We start from the raw sequence: 18000 nt of genomic DNA on the forward strand, positions 1-18000 counted from the left end.
ACGCTTGCTCCCCATATTGCTCTTTGTTTCTATTTTACTCGTGATCACTTTTTATGTACTCATTGAACTTTGATGTACCGCAATTTCAAATAAACCTTTCCGGTTTAACCTGCTCCATATGGAATGGAGCCTTTTCCTTTTTCTCAATTTTCTCCCCAGTTCGGTTGAGCTTCCTTACACACACTCTGACCTTCTGAGGGTCAGTACATTGAGTGGAGGTTTGTTGTCACCACTGGAGAATCACAAGGATTTAGGAATCCTGCCTGGACTATCATCACTTAAGCCCAGTCGTATCCTGCTGGAAGTGATCCATCTCCTGCCTAAATCTACATCGCGAGGCATTTGGCCCACATAAGCTCGATTGACCCACTACCGCTGGTAAGTGGGTCCATCACATCCGGTAAGAGTACCCATCTGTTTCCTTATGACAGAGGATCGTTATTTTCATCTTTACAGCTTCACTGCTAATCGCATGTTGTCCATCATCACTTTGAAGATTTATCACTGTGTATTATATGGACATTTTATGTTGAATTTAAAACCCCTTTCTCTCACTAGTTCACCACAGTGAACATTGTCTTTTGATTATCTGTTAGAGAAATTATACTTTAAATGTCAGTTATGAAAGACGCCATTTTGTTTATCATGGCCTAGAAATAAGCTATGAATCTAGGATTGAGCTAAAACTAGTAATAAAATGGAGTCGGCAATATAATATGCTTGGATATGCAGTTTTCTGAATGTATCCTGTATTTTTGTGTTGGCTTGGGGAGTTTTCAAGTCAGTATCCTGTAACCATTGTTATATGAAGATAACAGTCTGTAACAGACACTTCCACCTTTCCTGTACTGTCCAAAATAAAGTTGAAAATACATGAGACTGGGCATGTTTTAAGACAGGAAAGGGGGGTGTCCAGGGTTTATAAAAAAAGACACGTACCACAGTATTTTCCTTAGAAATGAAAATGACAGCATGAAGATGTAATGCTATTCATTTCTCTTGCATATGCAATAAATATTACCTTGATGCCCGAGGACGGTCTGAGATGGTGAATTATTTCCCTAACAATTTGGTCCTTCGAGGAGCCGGGAGTCCCTCGAGAAGCACTGGCCAACAGTGACCGATGACCGTACGGCAAAACTGTAAGTCCTCCGTCTTAAATTAGATGTTAAAAAGATGCCGGTCTGCTGAACTAGTGCCTCCCGGGCAGCAAGAGACCGCTCTCGGGACAAGGTAAGATTTTTATTTTTATTTTATTATTAACCTTTTGTGTTAGACTTGATTAGGAATTTGATGAATAAGGGATCTGAATGCATACATACAATATAGAGATTGATTGAATGTTTATCTGTTTCTGTCCGATCTGCTTTACTCTTGTTGAGGGGAAATAAGTGGTCACGTATTCCCCGTATAGATCCGTCTGTGGCCATCCTGGATGGGCAGACCTAGTGACTAGCCCGCGTTTTGGGAAGACGCGCTCAGGGCGACCTGGCGGCAGTCGAGCACTGCGGGTGTTCTCTCTTGTGTGTTCTTGTTTGTTTCTTCTGGTTAATTGTCATTTGATATAGGGGTATGGTCCCATACTAATATCCGGGTGCAGATAAAGGAAATTTGTCGATTGGATCTTAGATCCAGACAGCCTTGTAAACTGCAGAAAATCCCTTGGGGACACATAAATACTCCTAGATCAAAACCTAAAGAAGCCCCTGTTGATACAAGGGTGTGGCCTGATAGCTTTCCAGGCATATAAATACCCTTGGATCAAAAATACTTCCAGATAAAGAACCCCCCCCCCCCTCCGTTGATACAAGGGTGTGGCCTGATAGCTTTCCAGGCATATAAATACCCTTGGATCAAAAATACTTCCAGATAAAGAACCCCCCCCCCCTCCGTTGATACAAGGGTGTGGCCTGATAGATTTCCAGGTAACAAACAGAGGACATTTGGCGGACCGCAGTATTTATGCCAGCCTCATATGTTGTATTAATCCTGAGCAGGCACATAAATACCCTTGGATCAATGACTGAAATATTAAATGTTTTAATAGGATGGAAGAACAGTCGGGAGAATTCAGTCTCCTCGTAATTCTGTGAATGCTCTCTACAAGTTAGTGAAGTATTAAGTAATGATAAAAGAGCAGTCGGGAGAATTCAGTCTCCCCGTAATTCTGTAATTCTCTAAGACACCAGTGTTTTAGCAATACACAAGATCAGTAATCTAGAAGTGATATATCATGACTAGAAAGTCTGTGAGTGATTGCAAGTGATAAGATACTGTGTGCGTGTGTTGTGTCATTGTGAGAAGACATTAACAAAAAAAGAGCTCCGTGTGCACGATAAACAAAGTAGGTATGATCCATGGAAAATCTGTTGGTGTGAATGAAGATGTTAAGTATATGTGTAGTCTAGACAAAGAGAATGTGACATTTCTTTAAATGTGGAAAACAAAGTATGATTTTGATGCGTTTTTAAATAAGGATTATTGTGTAATACTGTGTAGAAAGCTTAAAAATGATGCCAGCACAAAAATAAGAAAACAGAAGAAATTAGGCCTTCCCCAGGCAAAGAAATGGCTTGAGGAGGCTAACCATAGGTTAAATTCAGAAAACCATAAAAAGACTATGTTTTTGAACAAAGAGGAGGACAATAATATGACCGTCCTCTGAAGTTTAGTTCAGCAAGTATTGACTGGACAAAACGTAACAAACCAAATGCAACCTGACTCTCCACTGTTTGTTGTTCCCCCGTGGTCACCTGGATCACCCGCAGATGCAACCGATTCTCCTATGGCTGCAGCTAAACCCCCTCTAAAGATGACTCTTGCTGTCCAGGAGTCCACAAGGGACCCCCTTTACAGCAACTGTTACAAAACTTTTCGGGGACCTGGTGAACCAATTGATACCCCCCCTCAGCAGGGGAACAAACAGAATGTGGAGAGGAAGAATTTCCACTAATTGAAGTTCCCAACCCTAGAGCAGGACAAAATGTAGGTGGTATAGTAGTCCCCAACACTATGATGGTATATCGCCCCTGGACCCCCGAGGATGTTAAAAAAAAAAAAAAAACTACTGAAGGGATACCACATCCCAAGGTCAACATAGCTCAAATCAGGGATGGTATCATGGGAATGATTGCTAACTATCATCTTATTGGGAGGGAAATAGAGCAGAATATCAGACAAATCCTGGGTCCCGACTGGCATCATGTAGTGGGAGAATTGGAGTGGATTAAACAATCGGGGAGTTGTGTTGCCTCATGATGATGCAGCACTAGAAAACAGGAGAAATGCTCTTATAACAAGGATAGAGAACAGAAGGATGGGAAACACCTGAACAAGGCCCCGCATTCAGGACTATGAAAACAAAAAAAAACAAAAAAAAAAAAGAGAAGGGAGTGTTTCCTGTGAGGTAAAAGAGGTCATTTGGTAAAAGAATGTAGGTCAAACAGAGAGGAAGAAGCATGACTAGAAGATGTTAGTATGTCTGCAGAGAGAGATACAGAAGAAAATGATGAGAAAGAATCTGAAATTTTGGATGTGTGCGCTGTTGAAACTTGTTTGCATGCTAAAGTTAAGTCAGAAATAATCTTGGTTGTGAAGGGTAGATGGCTAACATTTCTCTGTGATACTGGGGCTTGTAGGACCCTAATACACCCGCTGGATATGAAAAAGGTAAAGAAAAAGGTGTAGTATATGTAGAATCTGCAAAATGGGTTGATGCACCAGGAGGTCATGTCTGAAGGCCTTACTGTGGAAGATCCACAGACAGGTAAAAAGGCTCAGTGTAAAATTGTCATTATGACTAAATGTCCTGTTAATTTGTTGGGTAGAGACATGTTGCACGCTCTTGATATTTCTGTCGTACCAGTGGAGGGAGGTCTCAGAGCCCATCGGCTGTGTGAAAAACAAATCACAGCCGTGGATAATGAGCCCTGATACTGGTACAGCATGGAATTTGCAAACTGAGGGATTAAATATACCCAAAACCCTGGCAGAAATAATTGATGAAGAGTCTGTGAGGAAAAGGTATAAGGTCCAGGCAAACCTCTATTGCACCATGTACTACAGAAAGATCTCTGGGCCTGATAAGTTCTATGAGAAACAGTTAATGAGTCTCACTAACACTGAAGTTCTATTAAAATGTCTGTACTGTGATAAGGAAGGAAATAGCGTGGCTACTTGTCTCCTACCATAGCCTATTCTGCAAATATACAGGCAGGATACTGTTCTTGTGTTTCGGTCACCCGGAACCCCAAGGTATCATGGCATGAGCTAGGAGAACTTATCACGAACTGGGTCTAACTGACAGATGAGAAACTAAAATCCAGAGGGATTCAGAGGATAGGAGGCATAAGGGAGAGAAAGATGGGTGGAGACTCGTGCAGGATTTACAGGCAGTCAATGGGGCTGTATTACCGAGGGCCCCGGTGGTCCCAGACATGCATGTCCTCCTGAACAAGCTCTACCCAGAGAACGAGGTATTTTCTGTTATTGAAAACAGTAATCCTTCTTTTTCATTCCCTTACACAAAGACAGTCAGTTCTGGGTTGCATTTATGTACATGGAAAAAAAAAAAAAAAAGGAGGTACACATACACTAGGTTATCCCAGGGATATTGTGAAAGTCCAACTATATTCTCACAAAGAATGTCCAATAATTTGTCTCGGTTTGTACCTCCCAGTGTGAGTTAAATTCTCTTGTATGTGGATGACATTCTGGTAGTAATGTATGTAAAATTACCATGGTTCTGATGCATTTCCTCGCAGACCAAGGTCAAAAGGTCAGCAAAGACTAATTACAACTGTGGAAAGAAAAGGTGAAATGCCTGGGTTACATTTTATCTCAAGAAGGTAGACTTTTGCATGAGATCCGAAAAGAGGCCATCCTTCAAGTCCCCAAATCACATACCAAAAAATAAATGATGTCATTTCTTGGCATGGCAAATGTCTGTAGAGCATGGATAGCAAATTATGCTATGGAGGTGGCGCCTCTTTCTGATCTCATCTATGGTTCACTAATGGCTGCAAAAGATTCCATTCAGTGGAATGTGCAAGCAGAGGATGCATTTACGAAGGTAAAGCACCTCATTGTGGGTTATGCTTAGCCTTCCTAATTAAAGTAAAACCTTTTATCAGACTGTAGATTGTAAGGAAGGATCTCACGGATGTTCCCTTTCTAGATGCTGACATTACCTTTTGTGTTGATGGGTCTTGTAAAAAGGACGATAAAGGGGTACATCAAACGGCATACGCTATAGTAACACATGACCAGGTCATTGAAGCCAGACCCCTTCCCAGTTCCTACTCTACACAACAAGCTGAAATTATTGCCCTATCCAGGGCCTGTAGTCTAGGGGAAGGGAAGAAAATAAATATTTATACAGACAGCCAATACGCTTTTTCTACTATACACATATTTGCCCAGCAATGGAAAAATAGGGGTATGATTACGTCCACAGGTAAACCAATCTCACATAGAGATCTTATCCTGGCCCTTCTAGAAAATGTACAGAAACCAACACAAGTGGCTATTTGTAAATGTACAGCACACAGAAAGGGAACAGATCCAATTACTCTAGGAAATGCACTAACGGACAAAGATCGCAAGGGAAGCTGCTACAGGACCGCAAAAAAAAAAAAAACACACACATATACTATACAGGTCCCCAAGAAAATGGTGAGGTACGGAAAGCTATTGATAAAACATGGTTATCAGAAATGCAGAAAACATCACCGGCAGGTGAAAAACAAAAGTGGTTATCTAAAGGGGCAACGCTGGTCAATGGTATATACACAAGTACAGAAGGTAAACCCATCTTACCTACATCACTATTTAGATATGCTGCGTTATTGAGCCATGGGCAAGCCCATATCTCAAAAGGAGGGATGGTGCAGGTGATCAATAAGGTGTTCACAACATATGGGTTTACGAATGACTCTAGAGATTTTTGCCTCACATGTCCGCTTTGTACCAGATACCATGCTCAAGGTGCCCTAAGACCCTTAAGAGGTCATTTCCCACAACCCTCTTATCCCTTTCACACGATATGCACGGATTTTATGATTATTGTTGTTTATAAAGTGGGCGGAAGCTTTTCCTATGACACACCCAAATGGGCAGTCAGTAGCCAAAGTACTTATTAAAGAGGTGATTCCATTTCATGGGATCCCCTCTGTGATTTACAGTGACAATGGCTCCCATTTTGTAAACCGAACAATACAACAAATTGGTAAATGGTACAATATTGACCAAAAAAAAAAAAAACAGTGTCTACCACCCACAATCTGTGGGCACAGTGGAGAGACACAATGGTACCGTAAAGAGTAAACTAAGAAAATTGTTGAAGGAAACAGGGAAAAATAAATGGGTTTAGTGTTTGCCAATGGCATTGTTGAGTATAAGAATTACCCCTACTGCTAAAGGACTAACACCGTATGTAATGTTGTATGGTAAACCTTATTATATTCCATAACTAGCCACCGTTTCTCTCCCTAAAGAGGAAATAGACTTGACTTGTATAATAAGAATGTTTTCATAAAATAGAACTGGGTCAGAATGTGTAAATGAGAAAAAGAGTTACCCTAAGACTAAAATGCAAAGTATACCCCCATCAGTACAAGCATTACCAGGAAATTTTACTTGTTTCTCTAACAATGATAGTAATGGTACAAATGTTGGCACCCTGTCCCCTGAATATTGTGTAATTACAACCCGTACTACGGACATGAAGTATGAACTAAAATGGTTTCAGGAACAAAAACAGCAATTGGCTGATGTTTGGTGTTTGTGTGGAGATAAGAGACTAAGGCCACCTGCCACCTAGATGGGAGGGTAGTTGTGCCCTTATACGATTGTTGCTTCCCTTTTATATAGTTCCTATGAGTGATAAATTAATGAAACTACCAGGTAAATACTTTTTTAAAGGAATTAAGCGAGAAACACCACAAGGATCATTTGACAACCGAGTGTATATAGACAAAATAGGTGTTCCACGAGGAGTTCCAGATGGAATTAAAGCGCAGAATCAAATAACAGCAGGACTCACCTCACTCTTCATATGGGTCCAGTCCAACAAGAACGTCGACTGGATAAACTACATCTACTACAACCAGCAGAGGTTTGTGAATTACACCAGAGATGCTATCAAAGGCATAGCAGCACAATTGGACGCCACCTCTTTGACAGCGTGGCAAAACCGTATAGCGTTGGATATGTTGCTGGCAGAAAGGGGCGGGGTATGCAAAATGTTCGGCACCTTCTGCTGCACTTTTATTCCAAACAATACGGCACCTGATGGAAGTATCACCAAAGCCTTACAAGGCCTACAAATGCTATCCGAAGAATTAGCTGAGAACTCTGGTGTAGAGAACCCCCTGACAGGACTCTTTGAAAAATGGTTTGGTAAATGGGGTGATCTTGCAAAAAGTTTGCTTATCTCTATTGTCATGGCAGCCGCAGTTCTTACATTGTGTGGATGTTGCTGCATTCCCTGTATTAGGGGAATTCTTCAAAGACTAATTGACACATCTTTAACAAAAACTATGCTCCTCCAGAGCGACACGGAACTATACTCGGAACCTGATGATGAATTTACAACTCTCGCTAAGGACTCATCTGTCTAAATGATAATACCTGGTAAAATGAAAAACCTGGATATTTGAAGTATTGACATTATTAGTATAAAAGGGGGGGAGATGTTAGAGAAATTATACTTTAAATGTCAGTTATGAAAGACGCCATTTTGTTTATCATGGCCTAGAAATAAGCTATGAATCTAGGATTGAGCTAAAACTAGTAATAAAATGGAGTCAGCAATATAATATGCTTGGATATGCAGTTTTCTGAATGTATCCTGTATTTTTGTGTTGGCTTGGGGAGTTTTCAAGTCAGTATCCTGTAACCATTGTTATATGAAGATAACAGTCTGTAACAGACACTTCCACCTTTCCTGTACTGTCCAGAATAAAGTTGAAAATACATGAGACTGGGCATGTTTTAAGACAGGAAAGGGGGGTGTCCAGGGCTTATAAAAAAAAAGACACGTACCACAGTATTTTCCTTAGAAATGAAAATGACAGCATGAAGATGTAATGCTATTCATTTCTCTTGCATATGCAATAAATATTACCTTGATGCCCGAGGACGGTCTGAGATGGTGAATTATTTCCCTAACATTATCACATTTGTTATAGGCTAAGCACATAACAGTTCCATTGTTCAAGTCATTAAAGTGAACCTGTACCCAGACTATGCAAATCTAGACATTGAAATATTCTGAACAAACTGTTAAAAGCACCTAAAGACTCATTCACATCATGTGAAGTAACCTGCACACTTAAGCATTTCAATATTCTGAACAGTAAATGCACTTTAAAAAGGGGTTGTAAAGACAGAAGTTTTTTTTAATCTTAATGCATTCGATGCATCAAGATAAAAAGCCTTCTGTGTGCAGCAGCCGCCCCAGCACCCCCTAATAGTTACCTGAGCCCCATCTGCCTCCAGCGATGTCCACGAGTGCCTCAGCCATCTGATACTCTCCCTCCTGATTGGCTGAGACACAGCAGGGGCGCCATTGGCTCCCGATGCTGTAAAAGTCAGTTAGCCAATTAGAAGAGAGAGGGCGCGAGTCGAACCTTGGCTCCATGTCTGAATGTCCATTCAGACAGAGCATATCCACCACACAGGGCAGGGAAGTAGGATGTTTGTTCTTTTTATAAAAAAAAAAAAAAAACACAAGACTTTACAATCTTTTTAACCACTTAAGGACCAAGCCTATTTCTGACATTTGTTGTTTACAAGTTAAAATAAGTATTTTTTGCTAGAAAATTAAATTTAGAACCCCAAACGTTATATATTTGTTTTTAGCAGAGACCCTAGGAAAGAAAATAGAGATAGTTGCAATACTTTATGTCACACTGTATTTGCGCAGCAGTGTTACAAACGCAATTTTTTGGGAACTTTAAAGTTAGCCAAATTTTTTTGTATAATTTGAAAGATGTTGTTATGCCGAGTAAATTGATACCCAACATGTCATGCTTTAAAATTGCACACGCTCGTGGAATGGTGACAAACTACGGTATTTAGAAATCTCCATAGGCAATGCTTTAAATTTTTTTTACAGCTTACCTGTTTAGAGTTACAGAGGAGATCTAGTGCTAAAATTATTGCTCTTGCTCCACTGATCGCGGGGACACCTCATATGTGTGGTTTGAACACCGTTTACATGTGTGGGCGTGACTTGCGTATGCGTTCACTTCTGCGCGCAAGCTCAGAGGGACGGGGCACTTTAAAAAAAAAAAAAAATCTCTTGTTATTTTTACACTGTCCCATCATTCAGATAGACCACCAAAAAGCCCAGGATGTCCATGGACGCACAGCAGTCGGCAAGTGGTTAAATGTGAGATCTGGGTTCAAAAAGACCCAAGATCTCACATTTAGACTTAAAAGCAATAAAAGAAAAAAAAAAATAAAATGTCAATGTTATGTTTACACATAAAAAAAAAAAATGGGCCCTTTAGGCCAGAGGGTGGAAGTGACGTTTGACATCGCTCTGGTCCTTCAAGAGCAAAGAGTTGAGTGGAGGCCATCTTGCCCTTACTCTACTTCCTGCCCATCACTCCCACGGATCGGATCATTTCCGCAGCTGCTGATCTCTGCGGTAAGCAGCGGAAATGACTGGGAAGTGATCTCATGTCGCATCCGCCGCTGGTACCACTTTTATGCAAAAGAGGATCATCCACTGTGCAAAAATATACCAGGGTTATGGCAGCTAGCTGCTACCATAACCCCCGGGTTAGAATGTCAAAGTAGCAACGTATATGCACGGTGGGCGGTCCGTAAGTGGTTAACAGCTTGCTTACACCATGTGCAAATACCTGCATTTTTTACACTTGGTCAATGTAGGTCATTGTAAGGGCACATGGTTTTCTACTGTTCACATCACAATGCTGTGTACATTTGCACAGCATTAAAATGAAACCTGTCTGCAACACAACACACATGAACACAAAGCAAAGTATTATGTAAAAAAACTGGAAAAAAAAAAAAAACACACACACTATATTGTCAAACATGTCGTGCCGCCTGCCTTTACACGCACATGAACTTAATGGTATCCCAGTCTTAGTCCGCAGGTTCAATATTGAGTTGTCCCACCCTTTGCAGCTATAACAGCTTCAACTCTTCTGGGAACACTGCCCACAAGGTTTAAGAGTGTGTCTATGGGAGTGTTTGACCATTCTTCCAGAAGTGCATTTGTGAGGTCAAGCACCGATATGGACGAGAAGGCCTGGCTCGCAGTCTCTGCTCTAAATCATCCTGAAGGTGTTCTATCAGGTTGAGGTCAGGACTCTGTGCAGGCCAGTCAAGTTCCTCCACCTCAAACTCGCTCATCCATGTCTTTATGGTCCTTGCTTTGTGCACCGGTGCACAGTCATGTTGGAACAGGAAATTGTCCAAAATGTCTTGGTATGCTGATGCCTTAAGACTTACCTTCACTGGAACTAAGGGCCAAGCCCAACCCCCAAAAAACAAGCCCACACCATAACCCCCCCATATATAAAATCAATCACACATTGTATATAATTTCCAAAACTATGCAGGAAAAAGGAAGTCTGAGAAAGGGAAAAGAAAATCTGAAATGTAAAGAACGAGAAAACTTTAAAATAAAGTTTGCATACAATTAAATGGCTTTGCCATATAGTGTTCTATGATTGCTTGGAAAATGTGTGACTTTTAGAGGTTTCCTTGTATCAGACCAAAGATACGTCTAACTAGGACCAGGTGAACACAATGAAAATTTTACTTACTGTCCAGAAGCTCATGGTCAGCAACACCGATGAGAAGACGCCTATCAGACAGCAAACCGCAAATGCTCAATAGGATTTTATGAGCACTGTGCAACCTATCAAATGTTCCGCCCACCACAACATCACTGTGACACTGTAGTAGCGTTCCTCCACTGTCTAGTTCTTCAGGATTACAATAATCTGCTTGTTCATAATCTGGATATAGTAATATTGATATCAAGTTTGGATGACAACTATAACAGTTTGTTGCATAGCGCTCCAGTTGCTGCTTGGCAGGGTTGTACTGTCCACCATCACTTGTCTGAAAGTCTGTGAGAACCACTTCTGGAGGGTGGGAGAGGTTCTGCACAGAAGAGAAGATCTGCTGGCTGTTACTTTGGTTTTTAATATTGGTTAAAAGCACACGAACATCCAGGTTAGAATGGACATCTGCATCCGAATATAGTTTAGAAATGAGCTTGCAGACTTCGTTAGTGGCTGGAATGCAGGTGGAGCTGGGTTGAGATGAGCCAGTAAGCAGGAGTCCTGGTTGGAGGTGAACATAAAGAGTGTCTTGGACAATCTTTGCCGCAGAAGCTAAAATGGGTGCCAATCTCACAGACAACGCAGAGAGAGGAGAGGTTAGGACCAGAACACCCGAACGAAAGACGGACATTATGGAGAGTCACCTTAAAAGGAATAAAAACAAAAAGAGAATAATTGTAGAGATTTCATGTTTGTATTGTCTTTATGCAATAAAAGGGAAAACAAAAACTACAAGAAAAACCAAGAATGATCCTGTACAAATGTGGTGGAATAAAAGACATTAGCGTGTTTTAGCTTGACACATTGAGAGCAATAAAATAAACATTCCCAGTAAATCATTTGTTAAAATTCTAACCCCAGCACTTGCAGTTTACAACTTCAATTTTGCTGGCTCCTGCTCTCCTAGTGGTGCTTCCCTGAAATTTTGGTCTTCACAGAGTTAAGAGTGGTCAGCGCAGTCTCAAATCAATCTGTTAGCTTGGAGATTGGAGAGGGAGGAGCAGGGAAGTGCCTTGCCATCCTAGGCTATGGGTCTGGGTGTTTCTACTGATGCACACAGAGTAGGGAGACACAACTCTAGTCCCTGCTTGCAAGGGTGGCTCCATAGGATGCTGCAAGAGAAAGAAGCCACCCTGAAACAGGAACCTGGGGCAGTGGTCATGGCACCAACTTAAAGAATTCCAGGTTTGGATATTTTATATATAGTTACATTGGTCCAGTTCGGATCAATGTAACTATGTATATACAATAGATATGGGATCCCTCTAGAAGTTGGAAATCACTATAGTTGACACCTCTATGCCGTTGATCTCCACTAGCTGCTGGGTCCAGTAATAAGCGGCTGCCCTGCTGCTCGGGCACAGGCACCACTCAGATTACTTTACATTTTCTCTGTTTCAATAGTTTGTATTGTATTTCATAAAAGAGGTACAGAGAAACAGAGACATGTTATGGTTACAATATCAGTATACATGTTATTTTACAGACCAAATGAAAAAAATAAATAAATTAAAAAAAAAAAAAAAAAACACACAACATACATGATCTTCTTGTTTAATCCTGAATATAAGTTGGGAGAAAAAAAAAAGTGAACCAGTGAACATTACATTACAAAAATGTGAGGGGTGTACTCACTTTTGTGGGACACTAATTGAAAACTGATCAATCCTTATGTACTGACTGTATCTAATTTCTTGAGGATCTAAAATGCCAGGACAGTAAAAATTTTACCCCCCCCATGACCCCTTTTTAGAAAGTAGAGGCCTGAGGGATTTAGTAAGAGGCATGGTGGATTTTTTGGAAAATTAAGTTAAATAATTTTTTTGCAATTACATTCCAAAACACATTCTGCTACTCTTCCCGAGTAGGGGATGCCACATGTGAGAGACTTTTTCACAGCCTAGCCACATAGAGAGGCCCAAAATCCAAATAGCACCTTTCGGCTTTAAAGGAGCATAAACAAAATTACGCATATATTACGGATCTAATTTCCTGATTACTTATCACATTTTGAAGGCCCTGGAGTACAGGACAATGAAAACGCACACAAAATAACCGCAGTTTGGAAAGCAAACATCATACAGTATTTTCTAAGATGCAATGAGTTTTTGAAAACATGTTATTTTTTGCCACCGGTTTTGAAAAATGTGGATGATAATGTATTCTACATTCTGCTACTCCTCCTGAGTATGGTGATACTCATGGTATGGTATATTCTAAGAGGCAATGAGTTTTTGAAAATAGGATTTTTATAACAGCTTACCTGTAAAATCCTTTTCTTTTTGAGGTACATCACAGGACACAGATTCTCAGTAATTACTGATGGGTTATATAGGGTATCACTAGGTGATTGAACACTGGCCATACCCTAGACAGGAAGTTCAACCCCCTATATAATCCCTCCCCTTACTGGGAGTACCTCAGTTTTGTAGCAAAGCAATATAAGTGTATTAGAAGAGGGGAGGGACCTCTGTGTCCTGTGATGTACCTCAAAAGAAAAGGATTTTAGAGGTAAGCTGTTATAAAAAATCCTATTTTCTTTCTCGTACATCACAGGACACAGAGTCTCAGTAATTACTGATGGGGTGTCCCAGAGCAATGCTATCTGAGGGGAGGGGGAACCACACGAAGTAGGGTGTAATCAGACCTGAGGACCTTGTACCGCTGCCTGCAGCACACTACGCCCAAAGGCGATATCCTCTTGCCTGCTCACATCCACCTGATAAAATTTGGTGAATGGACTGACGACCAGGTTGCGGCCTTGCAGATTTGAGCCATGGAGGCCTGGTGATGCACTGCCCACAAAGCACAAAAAGCCCTAGTGGAGTGCGCCTTGATCTGAAAAGGCGGAACTTTCTGCTTCAAACCATAAGCTTGAACGATTACTTGTCGAATCCATTTAGCAATGGTAGATTTCGACGCTGCCTGTCCTCTATTAGGACCTTCTGGCAATACAAACAAAACATCCGTTTTGCGAACCTGAGCAGTCGGTTCCAAATTGAATGTAGTGAGAGCAGTCCAAGCCTAAGAATGTAGTGATCTCTCTTCTGTAGAACAGGGATCTGGAAAAAGGAAGGCAGAACAATATCTTGGTTTAGATCAGTGGTGTCCAAACTATGGCCCTCCAGTTGTTAGGGAACTACAACTCCCATCATGCCTAGTCATGTCTGTGTCAGAGTTTTACAATGCCTCATGGGAAGTGTAGTTCCGCAACAGCTGGAGGGCCGTAGTTTGGACACTCCTGGTTTAGATGAAAACCTGAAACCACCTTCGGTAGAAAGCTAGGATGAGGGCGTAACACCACTCTATCATTGTGCATTATTAGATATGGCTCTTTACAAGAAAGGGCCGCTAAATTCTGATACTCTTCTGGTAGAAGAAATGGCCACCAGAAAAATTAATTTCCTGGTCAACAGAACTAAGGGAATTTGATGTATCGGTTCAAAAGGCTGCTTCTGTAAAGCTGACAGAACTAAATTCAAGTCCTGGGGGTTTACAAGCACCTTAACTGGAGAATTAAGGCACGTTACCCCCTGTATAAAGCTTTGGACCAAAGAATGCGAAGCAAGTGGACGTTGAAACAGAACTGATAAGGCCGAGACCTGGCCCTTGATGGTACTCAAGGCCAGCTTCATCTCTAACCCCATTTGCAGAAAGTCAAGGATTCTGCCTATGACATTTTCTGGGATGCCAACCCCTGGATTCACACCAGGCGACATATGCTTTCCAGACTCTATGATAAATCATTCTGGAAGCTGGCTTCCTTGCAATAATCAAGGTAGAAATCACAGGGCCTGAAAGCCTGCAACTCTTCAGAATGTGGGTTTCAATAGCCAAACCGTTAAATTTAGCGTTTGTAAGGCAGGATGGAACACTGGTCCCTGGGATAGCAGGTCTGGGCGTGACGGTAGGGTCCAAGGGGAAGCTACCACCATCTTCACGATTTCTGCATACCAAGCTCTTCTGGGCCAAGCTGGGGCCACCAGAAGCACCGACTTCTTTTCCTGCTTGATCCTGCAAAGAAGTCGTGGCAGCAGCAGAATAGGAGGAAATGCATAAAATCAGAGAGAACCGATGCCACGGAGTCACCAACGCATCTGTCCCGCATGCAAGTGGATCCCTTGTTCTTGACACAAAGTTGTCGATCTTGTTGTTGAACCTGGATGCAAAGAGATCTACATTCGGAACTCCCCATCTTTGGCATATGGCCAAGAAGATGTCAGGGTGAAGAGACCATTCCCCTGGGACTAACTGCCGGCGACTTTAGTCCACCTGCCAGTTCTCTACCCACAGAATGAAGATTGCCGATATGCATGGCACACGCTTTTCTGCCCAGATTAAGATCTGGTTTACTTTCTCCTAAGCTGCACAACTCCTGGTTCCTCCTTGGTGATTAATATAAGCCACTGCTGTGGCATTGTCGGACTGGATCCTGACAGGGCCACCCTGTAACCTGAGCATCCAGGCCTTTAGGGCTAGATATGCCGCACAGATCTCCAGAATATTGATGGGTAAGGTCCTCTTGGTCTTGGACCACCTCCCCTGGACAGTTGGCTGTTCCAGAACTGCTCCCCAACCTGAAAGACTGGCATCTGTTACCACTGTCCAGGTTACTGGTAGAAAGAATTTTTCCTTTTTGCAGATTCTCGGGAATCAACCAACTGAGACTGACGCACTGTAGGAGACAGGCGCATCAGAAAATCTAACGCCTGGATCTTTTTGTTCCAGGCAGACAGGATACTGTTTTGCAGCAGTCTCATGAAACTGAGCATAGGGAACTGCTTTTAATGAAGCCACTATCTTCCCCAGCAGCTTCATACAAAGGTGAATAGAAGGACCCTTCTTTGGCCCGACTACCTGAATCAGTCTCTTTATGGCACAGATTTTTGCCTGGGGTAAATATACCCTCTTCTGGGCTGCATCTATGACCAGACCCAAATACTCTAGTCTTCTTACTGGATTTAAAGACAACTTCTCTAAGTTGAGGACCCAACCTAGGTATTCCAGGTAGTTGATTGTGGTGACCAAATTTTAGTCCAAGCGGGCTACCGACCTATCAAGAGCAGGTCGTCCAGGTACGCTATTAGCGTTATACCCTGGGATCTTAATCTGGCTAGAGGAGGAGCCAAGATCTTTGCAAACACCCGAGGAGCAGTGGCTAGCCTGAAAGGCAGAGCTACAAACTGAAAGTGGCGTTTTTCTACTTCGAAACACAGATGTTTTTGATGAGCAGGGAAAAATAGGTACATGCAGGTACGCATCCTTGATGTCTATTGATGCCAGATGTTCTCCTTGTAGGATGGAGACTACCGAACGGATTGAATCCATACGAAAGGACCGTACTTTTAGGAATCGGTTTAGATCTTTGAGATCTAGAATGGGTCTGACATCTCCATTTGGCTTTGGTACAGTGAAAAGGTTTGAATAAAACCCGAATCCCTGCTCTTGCATGGGAACTACCACGATAACTTTTGCAACAAAAGTCGCTCCAATGCTAGAAAGAGACTTTTTTCTCTGGGTCTTTGGAAACATTTGATCTGAGCAAACAAGGAGAGGGGAATTCTCGGAACTTGTAACCTAGAGTTATTGTGGAGACTACCCATATGTCCTGAAAATCCTCCTGCCAGACCCTTGAGAACTTTAGCAGTCTTCCCCCCACTCGAGCGAGCGGGGGCGCCCTTTCATAAGGAAGCTTTAGCGTTTTGTCTTGTAGACTTCCTCCCCCAGGACTTCTTCTGTCCCTGGGGTTGACTCTGAGATTTAACTCTTGAGCCTGACGGAGGAGGCCGTCGTGACTGCCTGGAGGCTGATGCCCCTGGCACTGGAGAAAGAGCCGTTTAAAAGGAGGGACGTTTTCTCCTTTTCTTAACTGGCAAAAGGGTGTTTTTCCCACTAGAGATCTTTTGAAAATAATTGTCCAAATCCTCCCAGAACAGTCTTGCACCACGAAAGGGAAACCCAGCCAGGTGCTCTTACATGGTGATTCGGCTGACCAATTTTTCAACCATAAGATTCTACGCATATGTACCAACCCAAGCGTAAGGCGAGAGGTCTGGAGGATAGAATCTCTGATTGCGTCAACAGCAAAACACAAAGCCGCTGGTAGGTTGGCAAACCCCCTGGCTTACTGTTCAGGTAAAACCTTGAGCACCTGTTTAACATGGTCTCTCAAGCATTGACAAACTCCAATTGCTGCCACTGCAGGTTGAGCCTCTGAACCTGCCAAGGAGAAAACATTTAACAGAAATTCCAATTTTTTATCAGTTGGATCCCTAAGCATCTGTGCGTTGTCAACAGGACAAGTCAGACTTTTATTTACGGAGGATATGGCGGCGTCAATTGCCGGTATACCCCACATCTTAATAAATTTTTCCTCCATAGGATAAAGTGTTGAAAACTTTTTAGGAGGGGAAAAATGTTTATCTGGGTGATCCCACTCAGAATAAATAAGCTTTTCCAGTAAACCATAAACAGGAAAGGCATGTGCAGTTTGAGGAGGCTTCAGTGAACCCAAACAAGAGGAGGGTTCTTTAACAGACTCAGATACGGGCAACTTGAATGTGGAGCGGACCAATCCAGCAAGAATTTGCACTAACACCTTCTCATCCTGAGAAGCTGAAGAGGGCCCTTCTCCACTTGATTCATCAGAAGAGTAAGAGTCATCATCAGTCTCATCCTGGTCTTCTCAGGGGCATTCCTCTCCTTTTTCTCCAGAGTTCCTCTGTTTGAGGGTCCTGGGTGGCAGAGAGGGACCTAGTGCGTTTTCTTTCACTGAGTGAAGATGCGATTAAGGCCACTATTCTTTCCTCTAAACCATTTATGGTTGAGGAAAAAACCTCCTGCGTAATGTATACAGGGGCTGAAGTACCAGAAGCAGTTGCAGCCCCTGACCCCGACGGCTCACCCTGGCCAGCTTCCCCAGGTCCTTCCGGGGGGATGGTGCTGCAGAGGGGGGTCCTCAGAGCCTGAGGGAGATCCCTTAGAGCCCCTATTTTTCTGGGTATTTGTACCTCTTCTGCCCATAGTGCCAAACAAAAGGTAGAGGTACCACAAAAATGCACTGACTGCTGAGCAACGTAGTTCAGCAACTGCCGCTGCTACTAAGACCCAGTCTGGTGCTTAAGTAAATGCTGCCTAGGAATGCCTGTGTCCCACCTCACATGCGCCCATC

General features: G+C 42.4%; 1 protein-coding gene across 5 annotated transcripts in view; it reads right to left on the bottom strand.

The window, feature by feature from the left end:
- Nucleotides 1–18000, bottom strand: part of COASY (Coenzyme A synthase) — a 747507-nt gene that overhangs the window by 596804 nt on the left and 132703 nt on the right. For all 5 annotated transcript variants that reach the window (XM_073608300.1, XM_073608302.1, XM_073608303.1 and 2 more), the window contains exon 2: nt 10806–11473. In XM_073608300.1, coding sequence (XP_073464401.1) covers nt 10806–11460 — 655 coding nt within the window. In that variant the 5' untranslated portion in view covers nt 11461–11473. The remainder of the gene's footprint in view (nt 1–10805; nt 11474–18000) is intronic.

The sequence above is a fragment of the Aquarana catesbeiana genome, linkage group LG12 (assembly GCF_042186555.1).
Source record: "Aquarana catesbeiana isolate 2022-GZ linkage group LG12, ASM4218655v1, whole genome shotgun sequence".
Taxonomy (NCBI): Eukaryota; Metazoa; Chordata; class Amphibia; order Anura; family Ranidae; genus Aquarana; species Aquarana catesbeiana.